The 23,253-nt window shown below is 36.8% G+C and overlaps 1 protein-coding gene across 4 annotated transcripts in view; it reads left to right on the plus strand.

Annotated features, from left to right (window-relative positions):
- Positions 1-21,538, plus strand: part of ZNF217 (zinc finger protein 217) — a 38,592-nt gene extending 17,054 nt beyond the window's left edge. For all 4 annotated transcript variants that reach the window (XM_054045285.1, XM_054045286.1, XM_054045287.1 and 1 more), the window contains exons 2-6: positions 1,500-3,292; positions 8,426-8,551; positions 9,493-11,091; positions 16,483-16,611; positions 18,432-21,538. In XM_054045285.1, coding sequence (XP_053901260.1) covers positions 1,882-3,292; positions 8,426-8,551; positions 9,493-11,091; positions 16,483-16,592 — 3,246 coding nt within the window. In that variant the 5' untranslated portion in view covers positions 1,500-1,881 and the 3' untranslated portion in view covers positions 16,593-16,611; positions 18,432-21,538. The remainder of the gene's footprint in view (positions 1-1,499; positions 3,293-8,425; positions 8,552-9,492; positions 11,092-16,482; positions 16,612-18,431) is intronic.
- The last annotated feature ends 1,715 nt before the right edge of the window (positions 21,539-23,253 follow it).

Below are 23,253 nucleotides of genomic sequence, written 5' to 3' on the forward strand. Positions count from 1 at the left end.
TTTATGAAAGTGTTTTGAGGTTTTCAGTTGAATAATGGCACAGTAAAGAATGATACAGTAAAGCATGTGCTAAAACACTGAAGGGGTCAAGTACATTCAGGGAAAAAATTATTACATCCAGGGTAAATTTAGGTTGGATTTAGTTAGCGTGTTAGCTAAGCCCAACCTAAATTTGACCACTTCTTCTCATCAAAATAAACTCAAAGAACTATTTTCAGGATACCATAATGAGAACTGATATTATGTGGGGCATAATAATGTGCCATGCGCAAACTGACTGACTGCTTTGAAGCATAGTAATTCAAGTTGTATTTTCTGAATCTCTTGCGGGAAATTCTTGATAAATAGTGGTAACTTGGGAAACTTCAAGGTTTAAGGCAAACAAATAAAATAAGTCCAGAACTCCACACATCTGAAAATCTGAAGAAAGCAGTGCATTCAAAATAAGCAGATGGTGTGTATTATTTCCTTTAATAATAAATAAACAAATAAAAAAAAGACAGAGTCCTTTGGACTCTGCTTTATCATTTTTATTTTGACTGTCCAAAGAAGATGACTTATTGCCGTGAATAGATTTAATTTGGTATGTAATGATGTTTACAAATGTACAGTAAGTATAACTGGTTACATCAACATTTTTCAATATTATTTAAATGGTAAATGAGATTAAAAACACTTAATAATTGTATAATAATGTATAATTCTAAATTGGAAGCATTTGCGTTTACATTTAGAAGTGGGGGGGGTTGTGTGTATAATCTAAAATAGATATGTAAAATGGGATTCAAAATGAAGTGTCTGCAGTTTATGCACTTAAACACTAATACCTAGTTTTTGTATCCAATCTAATTCTTTAAGATTTTTTCAACAGAGTGACAGATTTTTAAATAGTGGCATTAGTGAGGCTGTTATATTTATACTGACATTTTACTAACTTGTACTATCTGCCACTAATGTGAAAATAATTTCAAGCTGATTTAAGCTTGGAAAAGTTTAGAATTCTCCTCTTTCCTTTTCATAGGCCATAAGGATAAAATCCAAAATCCTACAGTATATCTCTCTAAAAGGCAGTTTTCACAGCACTAATGTGTAACTACCTCAGCTTGTTGCATCACTTAAAAATGCATTAATATACGCACTGATATATGGATTCAGCAGACTTGTAATCTGAAATATGGGTCCTGATGAGTTTTTAATGTAGCTGGGTGAAATGCTTTTTATATCATAAATTAGTATAGAAATTAGCAGGAAAAAGATGAGTTGGTGTTCAAGATTATGCTGCTTATTCCCAGTAGGTCAGGGAAGAGATGTAATCTAACCCTTCTTTATGGCATATTGGAAACGTAGCTTGTATTTTGAATGAGTGCTAAAGGCTTCTTCAATATAAAACTTATCTGTGTATTTGAGATATGATTAATAGCGCTTTAAAAAGTCTTACTGGTTTCATTTTTTGATATTTTTTTAAATTTTAAAAGCTAGTTGTGGTTCTGTTTCTCTAGGTGCCGGAGTTCTCTGTTCTACTGAGCCTCTTCTTGACTCTGTCCTGCACAATAGAAGTATTTGAAATATTACAAAGGGAGAAATAAGTGCAACTGATGACTTCTACAGACTCTCTTTAATGTTAAGTGAACTTAAACAGCAGAAAAAGTAGCTCAAGAAAACAAACCAATGGGTATATTTTGATTTTTATCTGTATTCATATACCATTAAATCTCCTTCGACATCTGTGGCAAGAACTTCCATGCAGTAGTCTTCTAGCCTAGCATATCTGCATGCATATGTGAGGAGAACCTTACAAGTGTCCTTATTGTGACCAGAGAACGTCCCAGGAAGAATTGAGACGTCACATTAATACATGATAGGGAACGAAACCCAGGAAATATGCCAACTCAACCCCTTTTAGTATATATGGAGGGACCAGATGGGATAGCCAGTACTGTTGGTGCACAGATGGAGAATAATGATGCCTCGATGCCGATAAAAGGGACCAACACAATTTCTTACAAAAATGTGCAAGAAAAGTTCTTGATGCAAGCGGAGGGGTGTATGTCTTTGGATTGCATGTTTTGTGATCAGACTTTTAAACATCCTGAAGAACTTGGTAAGCATGTCCTAACTCAACATAGACCAACGCTTTGTGAACCAGCAGTTCTGCGTGTCGAAGCAGAATATCTTAGTCCTCTTGATAAATGTCAAGTTAGAACGGACTTGCCATCACCAGAAAATAATGAAAAGGACAATGAAGAATTTAGCTGTGAAGTTTGTGGGCAAACGTTTGATGAAGCTTTTGATGTTGAGACTCACATGAAAAAGCATAAGGACTCTTTCACATATTGGTGTAATGTATGTGGAAGAAGATTTAAAGAGCCTTGGTTCCTCAAAAATCACATGAGAACGCATACTGGTAAACCTGGTTCAAGAAATAAGCTTCAACAAGGTTCTGAAAGCCCAGTAACAATTAATGAGGTGGTACAGGAGCATGTAACTGAAAATGTAACATCACCTTACAAAATCTGCATGGTTTGTGGTTTCCTATTTCTCAATAAAGAGAACTTAATTGAGCACAGTAAAGTGCACACCAAAGAGTCAGCATCCAATGGTGATAGCCCACAAGTCACTGATGGAGCCAATAAAGGAGGAGTGGCTCAGAGAGAAGAATTTCTGCAATTTTTGAACTTAAGACCAAATGTGACTCCAGAAAAGAGTAAATCAGAAAAACCTGTGAAATGGATAGCTGAACTGGATCCATTCAATACATATCAAGCATGGCAGCTCGCAACCAAAGGTAAAGTTGCTATTGGCCATGGACAGATTAAAGAACCAGGGCAAGAAGGGAGTACAGACAATGATGATTCATCATCTGATAAAGAAGAACTTGGTGAAATTTGGAATACAAATAAAGGTAGCCAGGTTAGTCAGACTGAAAATGCTGGGAAGTCAAAGGTAAATAAAAGTAGCAGTTGTCCAGGAAATGGTACCCTGTCCCAAGACAAACTGAAACATCCCAGTGGTGAAGTGCCTTCTATAGAGATGGAGCCTAAATTGTCACAAAACAAAGAGAAACCAACACACTGCTCAGAGTGTGGCAAAGCCTTTAGAACATACCACCAGCTAGTTCTTCATTCAAGAGTACATAAGAGAGATAGGAGGACTGATGTAGAGACTTCAGCCACTTCTAGAACATGCTGTGCAGACTTAATTGTAACCCTACATGAAAATGGAGTAGTAGACCGAACAGAGGGAGGCTCTGAAGATGGATCTGAAGATGGACTACCAGACACACTGCATTTGGGTAAGAAGTATATATGAACATTTTAGATTAAAATAGCATAGATATCTGTAATTTTTTTTTCTTGTACGAAGCAAGGAAATGTTAAATTATCTGCCTAATTTGTCCATCATAAACGATGACAAGAGACGACAAAATGTTAGGGGGTTGGTATCTCCACTTTGAGATCATCTCATTAATGTACATAAACACAAGGACATTAAATATTTTATGCTTTGGGTTTAGGAAATTATGGTGGTAAATTAATTTACCAAACTAAATAGCAAGTGCAGGCAATGGTTAGGGGGAAAAAATCACTAAAATAACTGGTTAAAAAAGTAGACTTTTAAATAGTTTATTGCCACAGAAAAAGAATTAGTTGTCACTGCATGTTTAAAATGAAATGCAGTGTAATGTACAAGCTTAAGTTAGCGCCCCCTGCCCCCCCAAAGAACTATATATGAAGAGAACTAAAATTGTATAATCATTCTTCTTATCCCCATTTCCAAGAATCCTTAATAGTATTGGGTACCATTCTTGAGAAACTGCTTGGCAACTGTAGTCCAAATATAGTGACTTTCTTTTGAAAAATAATCATAGAAATATAGGGCTAGAAGGGACCTCAAGGCCATCTAGATCATCCCTGAGAAGTCTGTCCAGTTTTTAAGATCATGCAATGATGGGATTCCACAACCTCCCTTTGTAACTTATTCCAGTGTTTATCTATCCCTATAGTTAGAATGTCTTTTTCAATATCAAACCTAAATCAGCCTATTTTACAGATTGAGCCAATTACTTGTTTTACTTTCAGTGGACATGGAGAACAGTTGATTGCTATCCTGTTTATAACTGCCATTAACATATTTGAAAACAATTATCAGGACCCCCTGTCCCCAGTCGTCTTGTCTCAAGACTAAAACTACCCACTCTTTTAACTGTTAATCATAGGTCAGGTTTTCTAAACTTCTCATTTTTGTTGCTCTCATCTGGATTGTCTCTCCAATTTCTTCAAAGTGTGATGCCCAGAACTGGATGCAGTATTCTAGCTGAGGCCTCACCTCTACTGAATTGAGAGGGACAATTACCTCCTGTGTCTTACTTACAACACTCCTGTTAATACACCCCAGAATATTAGCCTTTTTTGCAACTACATCACATAGTTGGCTTAAAGTCAATTTGTGATGCTCTGTAATGCCCAAATTCTTTTCAGCAGTACTACTGCTACTACTAGATGGTTAAACCCTATTTTATAGTTGTGCATTTGCTTTTTCCTTTCTAAGTGTAGCACTTTGCGCTTGTATTTGCTGAATTTCATATTGTTGATTTCAGACCACTTTTCCAATTTGTCAAAGCTGTTCTGAATTCTAATCCAGTCCCCCAAAGTGCTTGCAACCTCTCCCACCATGGTGTCATTCTCAAATTTATTAAGTATACTTTCCACTCCTTTATCCATGTCATTAAAGAAAATATTGAATAGTGCTAGGCCCAAGACAGACCCCTATGGGACTCTACTTGATATATTTCCCCTGTTTGACAGCGAACCATTGACAACTACTCTTTGAGTATGGCCTTTCGCCCACCTTATAGTAACTTCATCTAGACCACATTTCTCTTGTTTATGAGAATGTCACGCTGGACTACCAAAAGCCTCGCTAAACTCAAGATATATCACATCTACAACTTCCTTAATCTACTAGGCCGGTAACCCTATCAAAGAAGGAAACTAGATTGGCTTGGCATGATTTATTCTTGATAAATCCATATTGGCCATTCCTTATAACTCTGTTATCCCTTAGGTGCTTACAAATTGATTGTTTAATCATTTGTTCCAGTATCTTTTCAAGTATTGAAGATAGGCTTGGCTGATCTACAATTCCCAAGTTCTCTTTGTTACCCATTTTAAAGATGGGTACTATGTTTGCCCTTCTTTAGTCTTATGGGACGTCACCTGTGCTCCATGAGTTCTGAAAGATGATCGCTTATGGTTCCAGTATTCCTTCAGGTAGTTCCTGACGTACTCTAGGGTGCATTCAGTCAGGCCCTGTCAACTTGAGTGCATCTAACTTAGGAAAACAGGTTAAAGAATACTATTTTAGTTTGTTCCTTCCCCCTTGTTAATATTAATTGTGTTAAGTGTCTGATCACAAGTTACCCTTTTAGTGAAGACTGAAGCAAAATAGGAACACTTCAGCCATCTCAATGTCATCTGTTATTCCCTCTCCTTCCCTGCTAAGTATAGGACCTACACTTTCCTTCGTCCTCTTGTTAGGTAGGGGTGTGTGTGTGTGTGTGTGTGTGTCATTTCTTATTGCTTGTTGTGTCCCTTGCTACGTGTAACTTATGTTGTGCTTTAATCTTTCAGATTTTGTCCCTACCTCCTTGTACTATTCTTTTGTACACACCCTTAACAATGTGCCCATGTTTCCACTTTTTGTGGGATTCCTTTATTTTTTTTTCTCCTCCCCATGTTGTTAAAAAGCTCTTAATGGAGTCCTGTTGGCCTCTTTCCTCCATGTGGGAATAGTTTGCTTGTGTGTGTCTGTCTCTTTGAGAGCTGGCAGTTTCTCCTGAATTTCTTTTCCCCTTAGATTTTCTTCCCATGGGACCTTAACGACCAGTTCTCTGGGCTTGTTAGTTTTGTTTAAGTTTGTTGTCCTTATTTTGCTGCTCTCACTCCTTCCTTTCCTTAGAATCAATAATTTCATGATCACTTTCACTCAAATTGCCTTCCACCTTCAGCTTTACAACCAATTCTTCCTTGTTAGTCAGAATTAAATCTACTTAATTACTACTTCCACCTTTTTGAAACAAAAAATTGTCCAAGAATGTCCTGGGCCTTTTGTATTTTGACATATTACTTTTCCAAAAGATATCTGGGCAATTTATCCTCCCTTACTATCAGGTCTAGTGTTTTTTGGATATTTCTGTTGATTGCTCTAGAAATGTCTCCTATACCACCTCCTCCTCCTGATTTAGTGGTCTATACTAGACTCTGACCATGACATATCCCCTCTTTTTGTGTTTTTCTTTGTTTTTTCTCCTTTTATCTTCCTCAGACTTTCAAATGGTCTGCCTCTAATCTCCTTCTGAACCACGGAACAAGTGTGTATTTCTGATGTCTAATGTAACACCTTCTTCCTTTTTCCCCTGCCCGTCCTTTCTGAACAACCTATACCCCTCTGTCAATATTCCAGCCATGAGATTTATCTCACCCAGTCTCTGTGATGCCAGTTAAGTAGTAATTTAGCTTATGGACTAATATTTCCAGTTTTTCTTCCCTATATGGCCTTGCATAATCTGGAGAAATATTGTAAAATGAAAGTTATTCTTCATTTTCTCCCTTTATTGTGGCAGCAGGCAGAACAGTCTAGTGTTTAGTATCTGCAGATATTAGAACTTTAAAAACTGAAGAACTAACTCTAAACAATTTGGTTGATGCTCTTGTATGTAGCATATTCCCTTGAATGATGTGAAGTTAGAAAAACTCAATGTTAGGGACTAACAGCCTTAAATTACCAGAAAGAGGAAAGGTAGGCAAGTTATTCGCATGTGATTGACTAAGAGACCGGTATGCTTAAATACATTACTTGGAAGAAAAGTGCTAACACAGTTTCCTTGGCCAGAGCAGTCAGGATCAAACCGTGTGTTACTGCTGAGATTCAAAGTTCTAATCCTGTGTAGGACAGGAATATCTGGCCCATTAAAACTTTAACAATTACTTTAGAGTTAACATTTATTGTACTCTATAGGGGATTAGGGTTTATATTAAAAAAAAAAAAAAAAAAAAGTAGCAAAGATGGTATTTTAATTGTTTAGCATTTCTAACTATAGTCTTGCACCTTCTTCTTGTGACCTACTTTGTGTCCGCATTTAAAGAAAGGATACTTGCATAACCTCAAGATACAACGTACAGAATGTCCTGGCACACACTATTGCATTTTTTCCAATTTTAGCAATGCACAACCCTTACTTTGGCTGCTGTGATACTGATTGAATTAAGAAATGCTAAATGTACTTCTTGTTGTTGATCCTTCTCAGTTGCTGTTATCTTCCTGCATTAAAACAGTTATCATGAGATGCTGAGTCATAGTTCCAATGCATATATCAGTTTGTATGGGTGTGTTTAAAACTGCTATCACAATTTTCTACTAAAAGTAAATTTAAAAAACAAAATACTTTTCCAGCACAAGTTTGAGCCATTTTAAGCCACTTCAGTATTTGAGAAACAATAAGTGATTAACCAAATAAAAGGATGAATTTACTTAAAAAAAAATAATTTAAAACAAAATAATTTCTAGTCCATTTTCACCTGAGTAATGACAGTAGGTGTCCTCAACAGTATTCTCAGTGCAGCCTGCTTTAAAAAAAAAAAAAAAAAAAAAAAAAAGTTGTTGACTTTGACTTTTATAGTATTCATGAATAAAACTTTCTCCTCTTCCTTCTTAGACATTATGCTGCACTTGCTACCCTCTAGTGGTAACTATTTGTGCTTACACTTACAAAAAGAGACCAAGTTTCTCTGTGAACTAGAAAAAAATGTTAAATTCTGTGAAACACTAGTCACGTCACTTCCTTACCCCAGTATGTTTGCCACATCTCAACTTAAATATTGATAGTTCCCAGGGACAAAAATGAAGACCATTTTACCAAGACCTGTTGATACTAAAATGGTCTCTCACAGGCACGATATTCCATTGATTAGTGCAAACTAATTTCTGCAGCAGTGTACTATAAGTCTGTATCTTATCTTTTCTAGCTTAAATTCCTGTCTTAAAGAAAACATTTGGTCTGTTTGTGGCCCATAAAGGATTTATAAGATATGGCATACACAATGGAGAGAGGCATAAGTGATTAAAGTTTAATTAAATGTATTTGTTCAACTCTAGCCTAGCTTTGCGTTTTGTTTCAATCCCAATGGATCTTTCATCAGTCACAAACCACAATACTATCTGACGCACAACTGGAAGTCTCTTAACTCTCTTGACAGTCAGATAGCAGTAGATCAGAGATCTATATTTGGAGTTAGCATCCCCTAATTAAATGGGGGGGAACGTGATTTCTAGCAGACACTTGTGCTTTTTGAGGTTGAAACACATGGAGCCCAAATCTGTATTTACTCGTAATATAGGTTTGCATGTTTTGTTTTTTCTTGCAAAGATAAAAATGAAGATGGCTTGGAAAGAGCAAGAGTTAAAAACCTTGGGGCCTCCAGAGAATGCAGCTATTGTGGGAAATATTTCCGCTCAAATTATTACCTCAATATTCATCTCCGAACTCATACAGGTAAAGGATTTTAAATTCTTCAGGAGAAGGTCTGCTTAATCCAGATCAGAGGGAACTTTAGATTCCTGTTAAGAACAAATTAAGATTTTAAATCTTAATTTCAGCCATTTTATAATCTCCATTGTTGCAATTGAACAGTATATGAAACATAGCTTTAAACAGCTATGCATATTTATTTTAATTTCCTAAACTCAAATCTACTGTAAACTAGACAAATATTACACTAGACTCTTGTTATGTCTGCTACACTTTGATTTGTGACATATATCCTGCTTTTTACCCTTTTTAATTATCACACTGCTTTTAAAAATCCAGAATACAACTCCCAAGTATGAGTGTGTGCCACTGCTGCAGTGTCAAGAGACTGGTGTCTCTGTTTTCAGTAAAGCTTCTTTTCCATACCCCACACGTACTCCCCCCTCCAAAGAAATTGTCAGTCAGTGTATTTTAATGAACGTAAATATCCCTATTTTTCTTCTCAAAGGACTGTTTATACATTTGGCTAATATTATTCCCGTTTGTTGACCAGCCCTTGTTGTCTTCGTCGTTGTCGTCTTTGGCCGTGCCCACACATGGCTGCAATTGATCAACTGGGGTCCCTTTTATTATCCTTATTTCTTTTTATCTGTGCTCAACAGATTGCTAACTACCATCCTTACACCTTCTGAACATGTAGGAAAAACTCTTATCCTAGCCAGAAGATGTCACTGTAGCTAACCCACCCCCACCCCCCCACACACAAAAACCACTAGGTATAGTTCTTAGGGGTCATGGATCAATTTGGAGTCTGCATAAGTGTGTATGTTTTGAGCAGGGGGAGGAGAAAAGAACACCTATATCATCTTAGTCTTGTGAATTCTAAAACCCACGGAATAATTTAATTATGTTGAAGATTTTGAATCAATATGCATCAAATTTATTCTTTGATGAAACTGTTTCAGGTGAAAAACCATACAAATGTGAATTTTGTGAGTATGCAGCAGCCCAGAAAACTTCATTGAGGTATCACTTAGAGAGGCATCACAAGGAGAAGCAGGCCGATGTTGCAACAGATGTGAAAAGTGACAGCAAAGTTTTGTTACAAAGTCAGGAGATGAACCTCCTGTCAGCCACTGATGGTGCTCAAGAAACCAAAAACTTAAAAAGGTTTATTGATGGTGCCAAAGATGCAAAGGGCTGCCCACCTGTAAAGCAACAAAAAGAGATATTTTCTTCCTTTCAGAGCATATTGAGTGGTCCAGTCATCTTGACCATGAATAATGATACTCAGGACTCAAAGAAGGGTGCAGTTGGTAATAGCTCAAATCAAATGAATGAGAACTCAGACGCTTCTTACCTGGAAAAGCTAAAAGCAGAGGAAGAATTAATGGAATCGCAGGCAAATGATCCCAATGATAAAAAAGAGAGAGATGCTTTAGTGACAGTGGAAGGAGATGATATCCAGTTGATTCGTGCCTTAAAGGACAAAAATAATATGGAAGAAATGAGAGAGAGCGCCGAAAAATGCGCAAACAAGCATATAGTGGGCTCTCAAGAAAAGCCGTTAAATTTATCTACTGGGACAGTGCAAGAATGTTCAGTGATCGCAACTGCTAGAGGCTTGTTAGCAACCAGCACCTGCCCGTTTTGTACTTATAGAACATTTTATCCAGAAGTCCTAATGATACACCAGAGGTTGATGCATAAATACAATCCTGACACTGTTAACAAAAATGGTTACAGAAACAAAGCTTTGGCTAAAGCCAGGCGTACTGGATGCCCACCAGCTCTTCTTGGTAAAGATGTGCTTCCCCTGTCTCTTAACCCTAATAAAAGCAAGGCTTCCCTATCTATGCAACCAAAACAGTTGCATACAGAGAAGACTAAACAGTGTCCCCTTCTACAGAGCAAAGTCCCTGTTTTTCCAATGGCCGATTCCAGCAGTTCAACACCAAGTAACTTGAAGTCTTACAAACCACAAAGCATTGGAGCTCAGGCGAGTAGCTGTCGGCAACCACAGCAAGATTTGCACTCAAATCCTAGTATTTCTTCAGTAATGGATAGAGTAAAAAAAGGTGAAGCTAAAGCAAAAACTCTAAATATATCAGCTTCTCAACCTGGTGTAGTTAGTAGCAGTATCAATAGCTCCTATGATTCTCCCCTTAATGAATCTGCCTGGTTCAGTAATCGAGGAAGAGAATATCTCTGCAATAGATCTGTGGGTCACATAAACTTAGAATTTGGTGAACCGTCTTCTAAAAGAGTGAAACCTAATCTGTTAGCTCTTGAACACATTGACTCTGCAAGGGTTAATTACAGAAGATATGACATGAGCAGATCTCGTGTTGCAAACAGATATGCAAATCTGTTACCTCAGGAATGTTCACATGCCAAACCTGCATCCTCTGTTTTGCCAACCAAACAAGGGCTTCTGAATTCAGATGAAGTTGATTCTCGAAATGTACTGACTATTCTGAAAACCTATGAGCCGTATAGCCCTGGACCACTTTATGGTTCTTTTGGACCTAGCAATGGCCAAGCAACCAGCTCTCCAATAGAAGGTACTGTATTTTCTCTGTATATACTCAACTATAACTGTGCTAAAACTTACATTTTTGCTCTAATTTTAAGGTAAATGATTCAAAATCAGATATTTAAATGCACAAAACTATTTCCGCACCAGTAGATGCTAGTGATGCAAATGATGGTTTGTCAGCATTTTATTTTCTTATTCAATGGCTTATGATAAATTTGAGGTCACAGAAAGTATTCAGATTTTAAATTCAATTATTGTAACTTGTTGCTTCATATACACAGTAACAAACATCAGTTGCAGGAAGTAGAAGTTTTCTAAAAGGTTAATTTTTAAGTGTTCCTAGGACTGCTATTCTGATTCTTTGATGTCAAATATGTACTACTGTTAGTACTCCCAGTGGGTCAGTTAATGTTTCTAAAGTATATTAAAGAATGATAATGCTAGATGTTAAACATCTTGCAAAGAAACCTTGGACCCCATGGAATGTTAATAGAAATTCTTCCAAAGAGAGCATTTTAAAAAAAAGCCCAACCTCCAAAATATATTAAATCCTGTAAAACTTATTTCAGGTCTGCCTTAAACCTATATATTATACATCTGAACTAAAAACTTCAGTGGGTTACATTAATGTGTAATTCATTTTAATAGAAGCTGAACACTTCATTAGAAATGTGTTGTCTGTTTAATATTCAAATTGAAAAGTCCCATCACTAATCAATAGTATTAACATTTTACTATAGGAACTTCATTTGGTGTATATCACTCTAGTCTTAGCCAAGACTTTCAAAACCAGAAGCCTAAAGCTAAATACATGAATCCATTTTTAAGCACCTGCCTAATTTTAGAAAATGTTGACCATCTGAGAGCTCCCATTGAGGTCAATGTGGACTTGAGACTAAATTTAGTTATGGGCGGGAAACTTGAACTTGGGATCTTGCTATTCCTATCTTCACCTATTTTTATTTGTACTCTTGTACTGCAGTCTAACACAGCCACTAAAGTTGAAATGCTGTACTATGTAGAACTCAGTCTATAACTAGAAAGCCAAACATATGATTTGTAAGATGTCTTTGCAGCTTATCTATATCAATTGCATTTTACTAAAACTGTCTTAAAATGTTAAACATCTAAAGAATTTCTTAACTTTAATTATGCCTCATAACCCATTGAGTTCCATTGAGGCATGCATGCTAAGTACTTTTCAAACTTTGTCAGCAACTTGGCCTCTGTGAAAATAAGGCAATATATTGTGGTGGGTAATCAATAGTGCTAAACCAGTTTGGGTCATGGAAGATTTGTTGATGGCAACATATTAAGCCTGCATTTGGAAGTTCAAAGGTATAGTTAGTATTGGTGTTTTGGGTGGAGATGTGTAAACCTAGTCTCCACTAGTATGAATATTGGAGGAAGAGTGACAGCTTTATTTCTCATCTGATGAATGAGGTGGAATGAAATATCTGATTCATTTCTGAGTGTTTGAAATTATATTTGTGGTTCCTAGTTACATGGGCAATGTCCTCAGCAATGTGTAGGCCACAGCAGAACAGCTAAGGTGTTGGATATGTCTACACTACATCGATGGAAGTGGATTAGCTACGTTGATGGAAAAATCCCATCTCTGAGAGGCTGTAGCCATGTTGAAAAAGGATTCTTCAATTAAATTGACCTAACTATGGTGCTCAGGGAATGAGATTTTTCATAGCCCTGAGCAACTTAGCTAGGTTGATCTAATTTTTAAGCATAGCCCAGGACTTAAATGTATTAACATTGGGCTGGTAGGGTATGTGACTTGCTTTGGAGACATATGAAATAGATGGTGAGTTGGGTATGGGTTGTCTCTGGATTGGGAGGGTGTATGTTTTCATTCTTGTATAAATAACAATGAAGGGAGTAAAAGGGGAGAAATTATCTGATGGATTGGCTTTTTGAAACGATAAATGTATCAAAATATCTTAAGTAACTTGGCTCTTGGCAGAAGTTACTGATAAAATCTTATTGTTAGCTGAGTACTGAAGTTTTTTAATGTGGGAGTTTGCTTTTAGAAAGTATTTAAGTCTTCATTTGATGTGGACATTATCTGTCTGTAAACATTACTTTGCTACCATTGTGCATTTTTGGTGAAACACAAGACAGCACTGGCTGCAGTGATAGAGCCTGTAACTTCTTTGACTATGTGACAGCTAGACACAGAAACAGCCATCCACTAGTCAAATTTATAAACTTTGAAACGGTCTCGGCCTTTCATCTTTCGTTAAACTGCTTATTGTGAGTAATGTGCAGTTTACATGTTCAGAAGAAACTGATGGTCTGTCCTTCAGCTCAAAGGAGGGCCTTCTGTAGATCTTGAAGCCATTATTGGCCATGCAAAAGAAGGTCCTGCATGCAATAATCCCAGAATTTCAAGAAATGCTCTAGGCATTAGTGAGTAGAACCCTATTGATTTTTAATGAAAACCAGGAGGAGGAAATTGATGGGGGAAACACCTCGAGCCCCTTGCTTGCATTTACTTAGTGTGCACGCGCACACGCGCACACACACACATATATCTATATCTGTCTTGGGTCTGCCAATCCTCTCAGTAGAGTTTAAAATATTGACAACCTGAATGGCGCTCTTTCTGTCAGAGATTAATAAGAATGGTGACACGGAGTGGAGGATGGAAAGGGAGGCCACATGGCAGAATGGAGTACAATGGTATGGCAGTAGGAGTTATGGAGGGGAGAGAGACACAACCAGAGCCAAAGGGAAATGAGGGAATTGCAGGGAGTCCCTGAAATAAAGGGATGGGAGCTTGCGGGTGTGGGAATGCAACAAACCCCTTTTGTGTGAATGAGTTCAACCTACAGAAGCAACAAAGCATGACAGGTTTCAGAGTAGCAGCCGTGTTAGTCTGTATCCGCAAAAAGAAGAACAGGAGTACTTGTGGCACCTTAGAGACTAACAAATTTATTGGAGCATAAGCTTTTGTGGACTACAGCCCACTTCTTCGGATGCGAAAGCTTATGCTCTAATAAATTTGTTAGTCTCTAAGGTGCCATAAGTGCTCCTAACAAAGCATGAGACACTCTCTCTAATGCCTACATTGTTGTTCACCTGGATTTTCTCCTTCCTTTATGCTTCTTAAAAACATCTGCAAACCTAGACCTCTTCCTATGCTAAAACCTTTATGGCATCTGAAGAAAATTCTACTTCTGAAATCTGAGCTTGTAGACAACATAATACACACATTGCAACATGTGGCAATTGTAATGTCTGTAGGAACAGTCCTACAGGTGCCGATGTCTGCACCTGTAGGCAGTGAGGTCTGTAGCTTGCAGGTGAGAATTTAAACTTCATCAAATAAGTTCTGCAGTTTCCACTTCTTAGTCATCTAAACCACCATTTTTTCCCATAGATGGTCAAAAGGCCTCAATTAGATATTACATTGAAGAAGGCCTTAGAAGTAGATAGAAACCAAGTAGATAGACTTTCTAGGCCAATACATTTTTGAGATGACATTCAAAAATAATAATTAAAAAACCTCTTGCAAACTGTCATCTCATTGACTTGTCCCATTATCCTCCAACTCTCAGATAATCCTCTTGATGTTGCCCCATGCATGAGTAAATTCAGATGGATCTGTTTTATGTGAGAGGGAAGGCGGGGGGAGTTGGGAATAGGAGACAGGCAAATTGTGCTTAGTATTATACACTTAAGGGGAGGCGGGGTGGAGATTGAAAATAAGTCTTTTTTTCTTCTGTGGTATAAGTTACAGAGAAACTTTCTTGCCCATTATAAGTACATAGGTAGTATGTAGTAAAGTAAAAAGTAGTAATAACTCGCAACTCTTAAGGGATATGTTTTATAAGACAGCGTATGCAAATAGTTGCAGGTGTATAGCTGCAAGTTCTGGTACCCTTATTTCTCCCTGATGATATTCTAAAATATGATGATAAACCCCTTTTTATGGCCTGTGTTGTCTTGTGGAAACCTTATTTAGGTCCTATGAACATGTTATATCACGTTAAATGCTGGATCAAATTGTCATGAGAATATGTTCCACTTGGCAAACTTGATTAAACCATGTTTATTGCTCGTAAACTGTGCCAGTTTGCATTGCCCTGAAGAGACAGAAACATTCTGAAACCACTCAGTTTGTGTTACTCTCAAATTAGTCATCCTTTGCAGTGGCAACACTCTATCAAGGGTAACCTGTTGGCTGATTGATCTGGCCGAGACTGGAAATTGAAGATAATTGCTCAGGCATATTCCAGCAATTTTGTAGATTATGTTGAAATATTAATTTATCTTTGCCATTTTAATTTAATTAAAATTAATTACTGTTTTTTTTCACAGTGCATTTAAGGCTTTCATGGAATATAGACAGTAGTTTAGCTTTTGTATCCTAATGGAGTATTGGTTCTTGAAACAGATATGACCTTTTTCTAAGTTTTATGCAATGTTTTTGACATAAGCTAATAAAATTTAATATGACCAAGCATTGATTTTAAACCTGTATTTAGAAATCTTAAGTGATACTTTTAGTAATTAAATCGATAAGCACAATACTGCCTTGGTAACAGCATTACAAGGTCTGTCCATTGTAAATACATACAAAGATTAAAAAAAAAAAAAAAAACTAAACTTTCTGTACACTATCACATTGAAAAGAAACTTAAACTTGAAATGCAACCTGTTACCATGGCATATTAAATTATCAAAAACTTCTGTTTGAAAGTGATGCATATGACGCATGTAGAGGAGGTAGAAATCATGTACCTAATACCACTGCATTTAGATAGATGACTTGTTCAGTTTTAAAATAAATTAAATTGAATGTGTCTGTAAAATAGTTTACAATGCAAGCCCAATAAAAATTATTGTGATGGACATAAGGCAATGTGGATTCTAGATCATTGGAAGTATTCACTTTTAGACTGGTACACTGATATTTTACTAAATAATAAAAGTGTTTTGAAAAAACGTGTACAGGCTGCATTACATTGTGCTTACATGTTGCTGATCTGTGTAAGAGTAAAACTTTAAAGGTTCCATCAGCCTTTCATTCTACTTACTGTATATGGGAGTGATGTTTCATATAAGGCCCTAATATTTAAAGTTTTTATTTTTTTCTTAGATGCCTAAAATTCCATACCACTTTTTTTAGGATTGTTCTTCTGCAATATGTCTTTATTGTACCTCTAAAATTGTTGTGCTGTGCATTGGTTTGATTGCTGTCTTCCACTCCATAGCTGTCTGCACTTCAGTGGCAAAGCATACGTACATAAGTAGTTTGTGTAAAGCACTTTTAAATCATTGGGTGAAAGGCACTGTAAAATCACTTCACTCGCAAATGAAAAGGGTTTTGAGTAAATTGTATGATGAGCCTTGTTTTCCAACTAATCTTGTTAATGCCTCTTAAAATTTACTTTATCAGGAAAAAGGCCGGTGTCATACCAACACTTATCTAACAGCATGCTACAAAAGCGAAGTTATGAGAGTTTTATTGGCAATGCACGTTTTCGACCAAATGACAAGAAAACTTGATTATTTACTTCAAGAAATGGTAAACAATCCTGTTAATTAAATGGTTTTACTTTTGATATTTGTTAAATCTGGCATCAAATATATTGGTACATGGAGTTATTAGAAAAGTTATGAAAAAAATGTGTGAATTATGTCAGTGAGAAGAATGAAAGTCCCCTTTACTATGAAAAATGAACTAAATATCACTGTCAGTGTTTAGGATTGTATTTTGAAAAGTCCAAATGACTTGGTTTAGAACCTTCACCTTTGATAGTAAATGTGGAGGAGCTTGTTTTCCAAAACAAAGGGGAGCATTAGCAATATTTAAATGAAATCTATTAAATTTAGATTAAAGGGTTATAATATCAGACTATTAAGTGTTCAAGGGAAGGATCTACTCAAAGTTAAAATGTAAGTTTAAAAAAACTGCAAGGAGAATTGACCGTTACAAATGAGGAGGCAGCTGGTATTAGCTAGGATTCATGCACTTATGAAAACTTGATCCCTAAACTTGGTATCTAAGCTATCATGTCAGACAAACGTCCCTGCCAGTATGGGATTGTGCATTGCACTGCATTTTTGAATATTCACAAGATGGTGTGAAATAACTAAATTTCCACTGCTTGAGTCAAACTTTAACTATTTTTCTGGGTAGAGATTGCATGGCATCCTGTGTATCATTCTTCAGGAGGGATAGCTCAGTGGTTTGAGCATTGGCCTGTTAAACCCAGGGTTGTGAGCTCAATCCTTGAGTGGCCCATTTAGGGGTCTGGGGATTGGTCCTGCTTTGAGCAGGGGGTTGGACTAGATGACCTCTTGAGTTCCCTTCCAACCATGATATTCTATGACACTGACACTTCATGTATTATATGTGCTTGGAGTTATATAACCTTATCAGTTATTTGTTTCTCCAAGAGAGGCAGGAGGGAGTCTTATATTCAAGGCAGTTAGCTGTAACTCTGGAGTTGAGACTCTGTGTAACCTTGGTCAAGTCACACAATCCACTTTTGTCTCCAAATCACTATAATCCAGGGTAGTTCTTCCCTCTCGCTGTTTAGGATAAAGTAACTGTTTTTGATGTGTTCAGATGCTCAGCTGATGAACATTTAGAAAAGACTATACATAAACCGTTCTGTATCCAGTTTTTACTCCTGCTTTATATATTCTCTCTAGTCTCTAACTGCTTTTGTTCCTCTTTCTGGAATTCCTTCCAGTTCAGGTAGATGCTGCTTGAATGCTGCAGTGTCCAGACCTACGCAATAATTTACATATAGTTCTACATGCTCTACAGATCTTAACTATCACCTTTCTAGTCCATAAAGCAAAGCTTTTATATCTGCAGCATGTTAGATTGCTTGTTAGATTGTTTTGCTACAGCACTGTTCCTTGGGTCTCGTCTAGGGTGACCAGACAGCAAATGTGAAAAATTGGGATGGGGGCGGAGAGTTAATAGGAGCCTATATAAGAAAAAGACCCAAATATCAGGACTGTCCCTATAAAATCGGGACATCTGGTCACCCTAGTCTCGTCTGACTTTTTTTTTTTTTTTTTCCCCCTAAATGCCTCCCAGTCAAGTTTCCCTACCTCCCCCACAGCTTAGATATCTGTCTCTAACTTTAGTTCCTCCTTATTTCTATTCATGGTTTGAATGTCTTGAAAAGCTGATTTAATTGACTATTTTTAATCTACCAAATAGATGCCACACTTCATGTGAAAACATTGTCTAAATATGCCTATTAAAGTGTGTGTGTGTGTGTATATGTATAAAAATTTTCAATTTTAATATTTAAAGATCTTTCTCTAGCTGTATTTGAATTTTATTACAGTTTATAGCACAAAACTATTTTTGGTTTGTTCTAGGTCTGAGGACGCAAATGCATATTTTGTGGCGTTATTACTTGCAGTTCATCCCTTGAGAGAAATGAATGGTGAAAGCTACTGAACTAAGCTGTGATTGTACTGTATATAAAAACACACTACAGTTTTATAATATTGGTTCTGTTAACATTTGTACCAAATAGCCATAAAAAATTGTAGTCTGAACAGTTGGGTTATAAAGGTGTGGCGAATGTGTATCTCAAAGTAGGTCTTGAATAATATTTTTCTTTAGAATTAATTGACCAAATATTAGCTAGGAATTATATTTTTACATACTTGAGCGCTGCTGAAAAGAGATCCTGTTTGAAATAGTATATAATCCTTGCACCTCAGGTAAACTCTCTGTAAATATCTAAGCATGTTGGTTTAAATACTGTTCCTTTTTCATAGAGGTGGCAGTTTCTCATATTGTGTTTTTCTGCTATAACTGTTAGTTCATTTGAAAAAGTTATTTAAAAACTACGACATTAAATTGTTCAGTTTAGAAGTATTGTGATCATCCTAGCTAAGGTGCAACTCTTTGCTGTTCAATCTTGCACATACTAGGACCATAATTTGTTGAAGCAAACTTTCCTTCTGTTGAATTGATGTTTCCAGCATCTTATCTTAAAAAGCAAGAGAGAGAAGCAGTTCTTGTCACATCCTGTGCAGAATCTTCCATAGTGTTCCTGGAACAGTCGGAATTCTCTCCTTATGTTAAGTTCATAGTCTCTTAGATGAACATCACCATCACCAACAGTTAAACTCTAATAGCAGAATGTACAGAGGACTCACAGGACAAACAGGAAATATTTGAATACTTCAAGTGTTTAGGTTTTTACCAAATGTAATACTCTTTCACTTATGAACAACATAGTATCTTTATTTCTGCATCATTTTGTCCAGACTCAAAAATAACAAATATGTAACAGGCTTACAATAAAAACCTAAAGAACTACAAAGTTTTCTTAAGGGGATGTGGCTTATCATGGTTTGCCCTACTTGACTGTGCTCAGAAGCATCTTGATATCCCTCTAGCATCTTAATTACAAACTGGAGTGTTGGAAGTATACTAAGGAACAGTCTGCTATGGGAGAACTTTGTTCCTTGTATTTTTATGAAGACAGCAAGAGTTTTTTCTAATGCACATGCAATTAAACTTAAAGGAGGATGGCCAGATAGCAGCCAGTTGAGCTGTTGCATATTTTGACTTTTGTTTCTACATAAAGCCTGTAATTGAGACTTGATTCGTCTGTACCTAGTTTTGACTTCCATATAATTTAGTTTAAAAAAAAAAAAATTTTTTTTTTTGCACTGTTCATTTTGCTCTTTGCCCCTCATATAGCAATTGTAAAATAGCCAAGCATAGAAATTCTTGTTTTCATTATGCAACTTGAGACATTCTAGTTGTATGGCTTAGTTCCTGTAATTTAAATGGAATCTAATTTTAATGTCTCTGTAAACTGGCAATGTAATGAAGTGCTGTGTATCAGGAAATTGTACACTATTTACTTTTTTTCCTGTTCATAAGCTGAGCCATATGTACATAATCTAGATTGTTTTTCTAGTTTTGCACTTTTATAGCTTATTTTTTTTTGAAGATGAATTCACTTGGAAGATGGCTAATCTATTTTTTCTGATCTTTCAATGAGTCTTATAGAATGCATGCTGTAACTGTCCTTATGCATCTTAAGGGGATATGTAATTAAAAATTCCAGAGGGCTGCATTAAAAAAAAATCTGAATTGCCAAATCTGTCTTTAAAAGAATCTCTTTCATGCTGGTACACTTTTTTTTTTCCAAGTTTTATTTTTTGGCCTCTTCCCAAATCTCTTGGGAATGGATTACAGAACAATGTACCCAAAGATTTGCCCATTTCATGGAATTACAACCCTGTACTTCAAAGTACACTTTTGCCCATCAGTATTAACTATTGGGATACTACTGGTTTTTATATGTTTCTTTGGAGAGAACAGTGCATGTATAGAGGTACAAGTTGTTGATTTTGTTTTGTTATATTTATTTCATTCCATTTTGTCTGATTTTTTTAAATTGTTGAAACCTTAAGTTGTCAAGCAGTAGACACACATTACTCATTTTAATTTATAATGTATTTCACTTTAGTTGAGTATGTTGTTACATGTGGATGTAAATATATCTTTGGTGTTTTGCAAATTTGCCTTTTTGTCTTTTTTTGTTTTAAAAACTTAAGTGATGCTGGAGAGTTAAATGATCAAAGGTCAGTTGAATACAAGATTCCAGACAACTAATTTGAAGAACGTCTATTTAGCTGTCTTTCTAGAAAGATTGCAAAAGAAGCCCATGCTTCCCCTTCAGTTACCTCCACTTGATGACCTCTCCTAGATTTATACTCTATGCAATGCATTCTTAACAGTGGATGGAAGAGATCAGGAACTCTTCATAGATAATTCAGATAAGGAGTGATCTTTAAAGCTTCAGACTTGCCATGGACTTAGTGGTCACTGAGGACAAATGCCTTCTGAAACAACTTGGGACCTGTGTGGTGGTGGTATTTTTGTTGTTGAAGCGCTGAGCACTCTCAACTCCAATTGAAGTAAAGGGGTGCTGCTTGTGCTTAGCACCCTTGAAAACTGGATTTGGGTGTATGGGGGGGGGAGAAGAGTTGGAAAGCTGATGTATTATAAAGGTATTTAAGTGCCTAACTCCCTCTGAAATCAATGATCAGAGGGGTAGCTGTGTTAGTCTGGATATGTAAAAAGCAGCAGAGAGTCCTGTGGCATCTTATAGACTAACAGACGTATTGGAACATAAGCTTTCGTGGGTGAATATGAAGTGGGTCTGTTAGCCTATAAGGTGCCATAGGACTCTGTCGCTTTTTTTCTGAAATTAATGTGAATTAAGTGCCTAAACACATTTGAGGATCTTGGCTTTAATCCTCAATGAAGGGGAAGTCCATGGAAAGCCTTGAGCTTAAAAATAAACATGGGAATCAGAGCAAAAATGACTTTCTTTAAAGTAGTATGTGTAGGGGCTAGGATGGTTTCTCACTCATAACTAAAATAAATTGTTTTGAAAATGAGAACCTCAGCTGTGTGGTTAAGGCTTGTCTACACTGGTGAGACCTATGTTTTTAAGGTGTCTGTGTCATCATTCACTTTAGCAAAGGAGGTCTGCAGTAGATCCTGTAGTCTTCTACTGAAGCACGAAGGGGATCTTTAATAAGCCCTGCTGTACAATCATTAAGATGTAATTACTATCCTCCTCTGATATCAACAGCAAAATAAACCCACCCTGGTGTATGGAGGGTGGATAATATATATGAAATGACTAAAATGCTCAATAATTTAGGGTCTCCTGCTGCTTCTAAAGTTGGAGATTTTTGCAAGTCTATGGTGTTGGTATTATTCCATTCTCTCTCTCCTCCCTCAGCCCACATTGCTAACTGGAGCGAGAGATCCTCTCCAGGTTTTAGTTCCACATACGGATACACTAACTTTCTTTGAAATAGTACATATGAACTAAGACCCTAATTCAGGTCAGGTGTAATTCCAATGCCTGGGCACAACATGCCCAATGTATTTCTAAGATCTCCATTTTAACTGATCCTGAGCTGGAATACAGCGGAAGATTTAAATTTCCCAGGAAGGGAAGCACATATGGAGATTCTGCAGTCTGATGATGTGCAGCCTGTGGTCCAGGAGTCACTTGTGCTTCCTTGGGGATCTAAATTGTTGCCCTCAAAGGCATCTGATTTTTTTTGGAAGAATGTGAGTTTAATTATGATGTAAGGGACCAGACACCAGCTATGGGTGAAGTGACTAAAACGTGCCCCAACCATTTCTTCTTCCTGACCTTAAACTTGCCTCTTTGCTGGGAATTGTGGGGAAGGAGGTACAAGAAATAGCTATGCTTGCTGGGAATCAAAGCATGGGAATTTCTGTGGCTGGTTTCTGTTCCCTTGAACAAAGGCAGTGGACCAAGGCTGAGAATCTGCCCCTAAATGATGATTGTAGTCTTCTGACCTTTTGATGTACTCATTCCTCAAGTTGAAATGACTGGACTGCTATGGTGCTACTTATTGTTTAGGTGCTTGTCACTGGCAGCTGTATGGGGTGATACCTCTTGCTTTTAGATGTTGATAAAATCCTTACAAGACATACCAGAAAAGTATAATAGATTTAAACTGGTCAAATTCAGGGGACTAATTTCCAGTGAAGGGCTGGAGCTCTTTGGTCACATACAGGTACTCGCAGTGGGGAGGGATGTTGATGCATTCTCATCTGCACCTGGCTGGACAAATCAGAAATTTGCTCTTATATGCAGGTTCACTGCTTTAATGGTTTATTTGCTTTCTGGACTGAGAGGACCTGCTGCCATCAAATAAGTATAAACTCTTTTATTAATAGGGCTGGCCAGACAAGAATTTCCTTTTGTGAAAAATTGAAATTTTTTATGTTTGGCAACACAACAAAAGAGATCTTTCAAATTTTTGCTTGAGAAAACACTGGACACCAATCAATTGCTCTCTTCTCAATCTTTCCTGTTGGCAATGCTCCACTTCATATAAATAAATATTTATGGGACTGAAAAGATGACAGACTTTGGTAGACTAGTGATTAGGGTACTTGCCTGTTCTTTTCCCCACCTCAGAAATTCCCTGTTGCGCCTGAAACCTTCCAAACACACGTTGTCAAATTGTTTCCACAAAACGTTTTAGTTATGACAAAATACTATTTTTCAAGGCAGCTGTACTTATTAATTTTATGTATATACACCACTGCTTGCTTATGTATTTGTATCACTAGAGCACATTGAGATCTGGAGCTCCTTCAGGTAGGCACTGT

Source organism: Malaclemys terrapin, chromosome 12, assembly GCF_027887155.1.
Source record: "Malaclemys terrapin pileata isolate rMalTer1 chromosome 12, rMalTer1.hap1, whole genome shotgun sequence".
Taxonomy (NCBI): domain Eukaryota; kingdom Metazoa; phylum Chordata; order Testudines; family Emydidae; genus Malaclemys; species Malaclemys terrapin.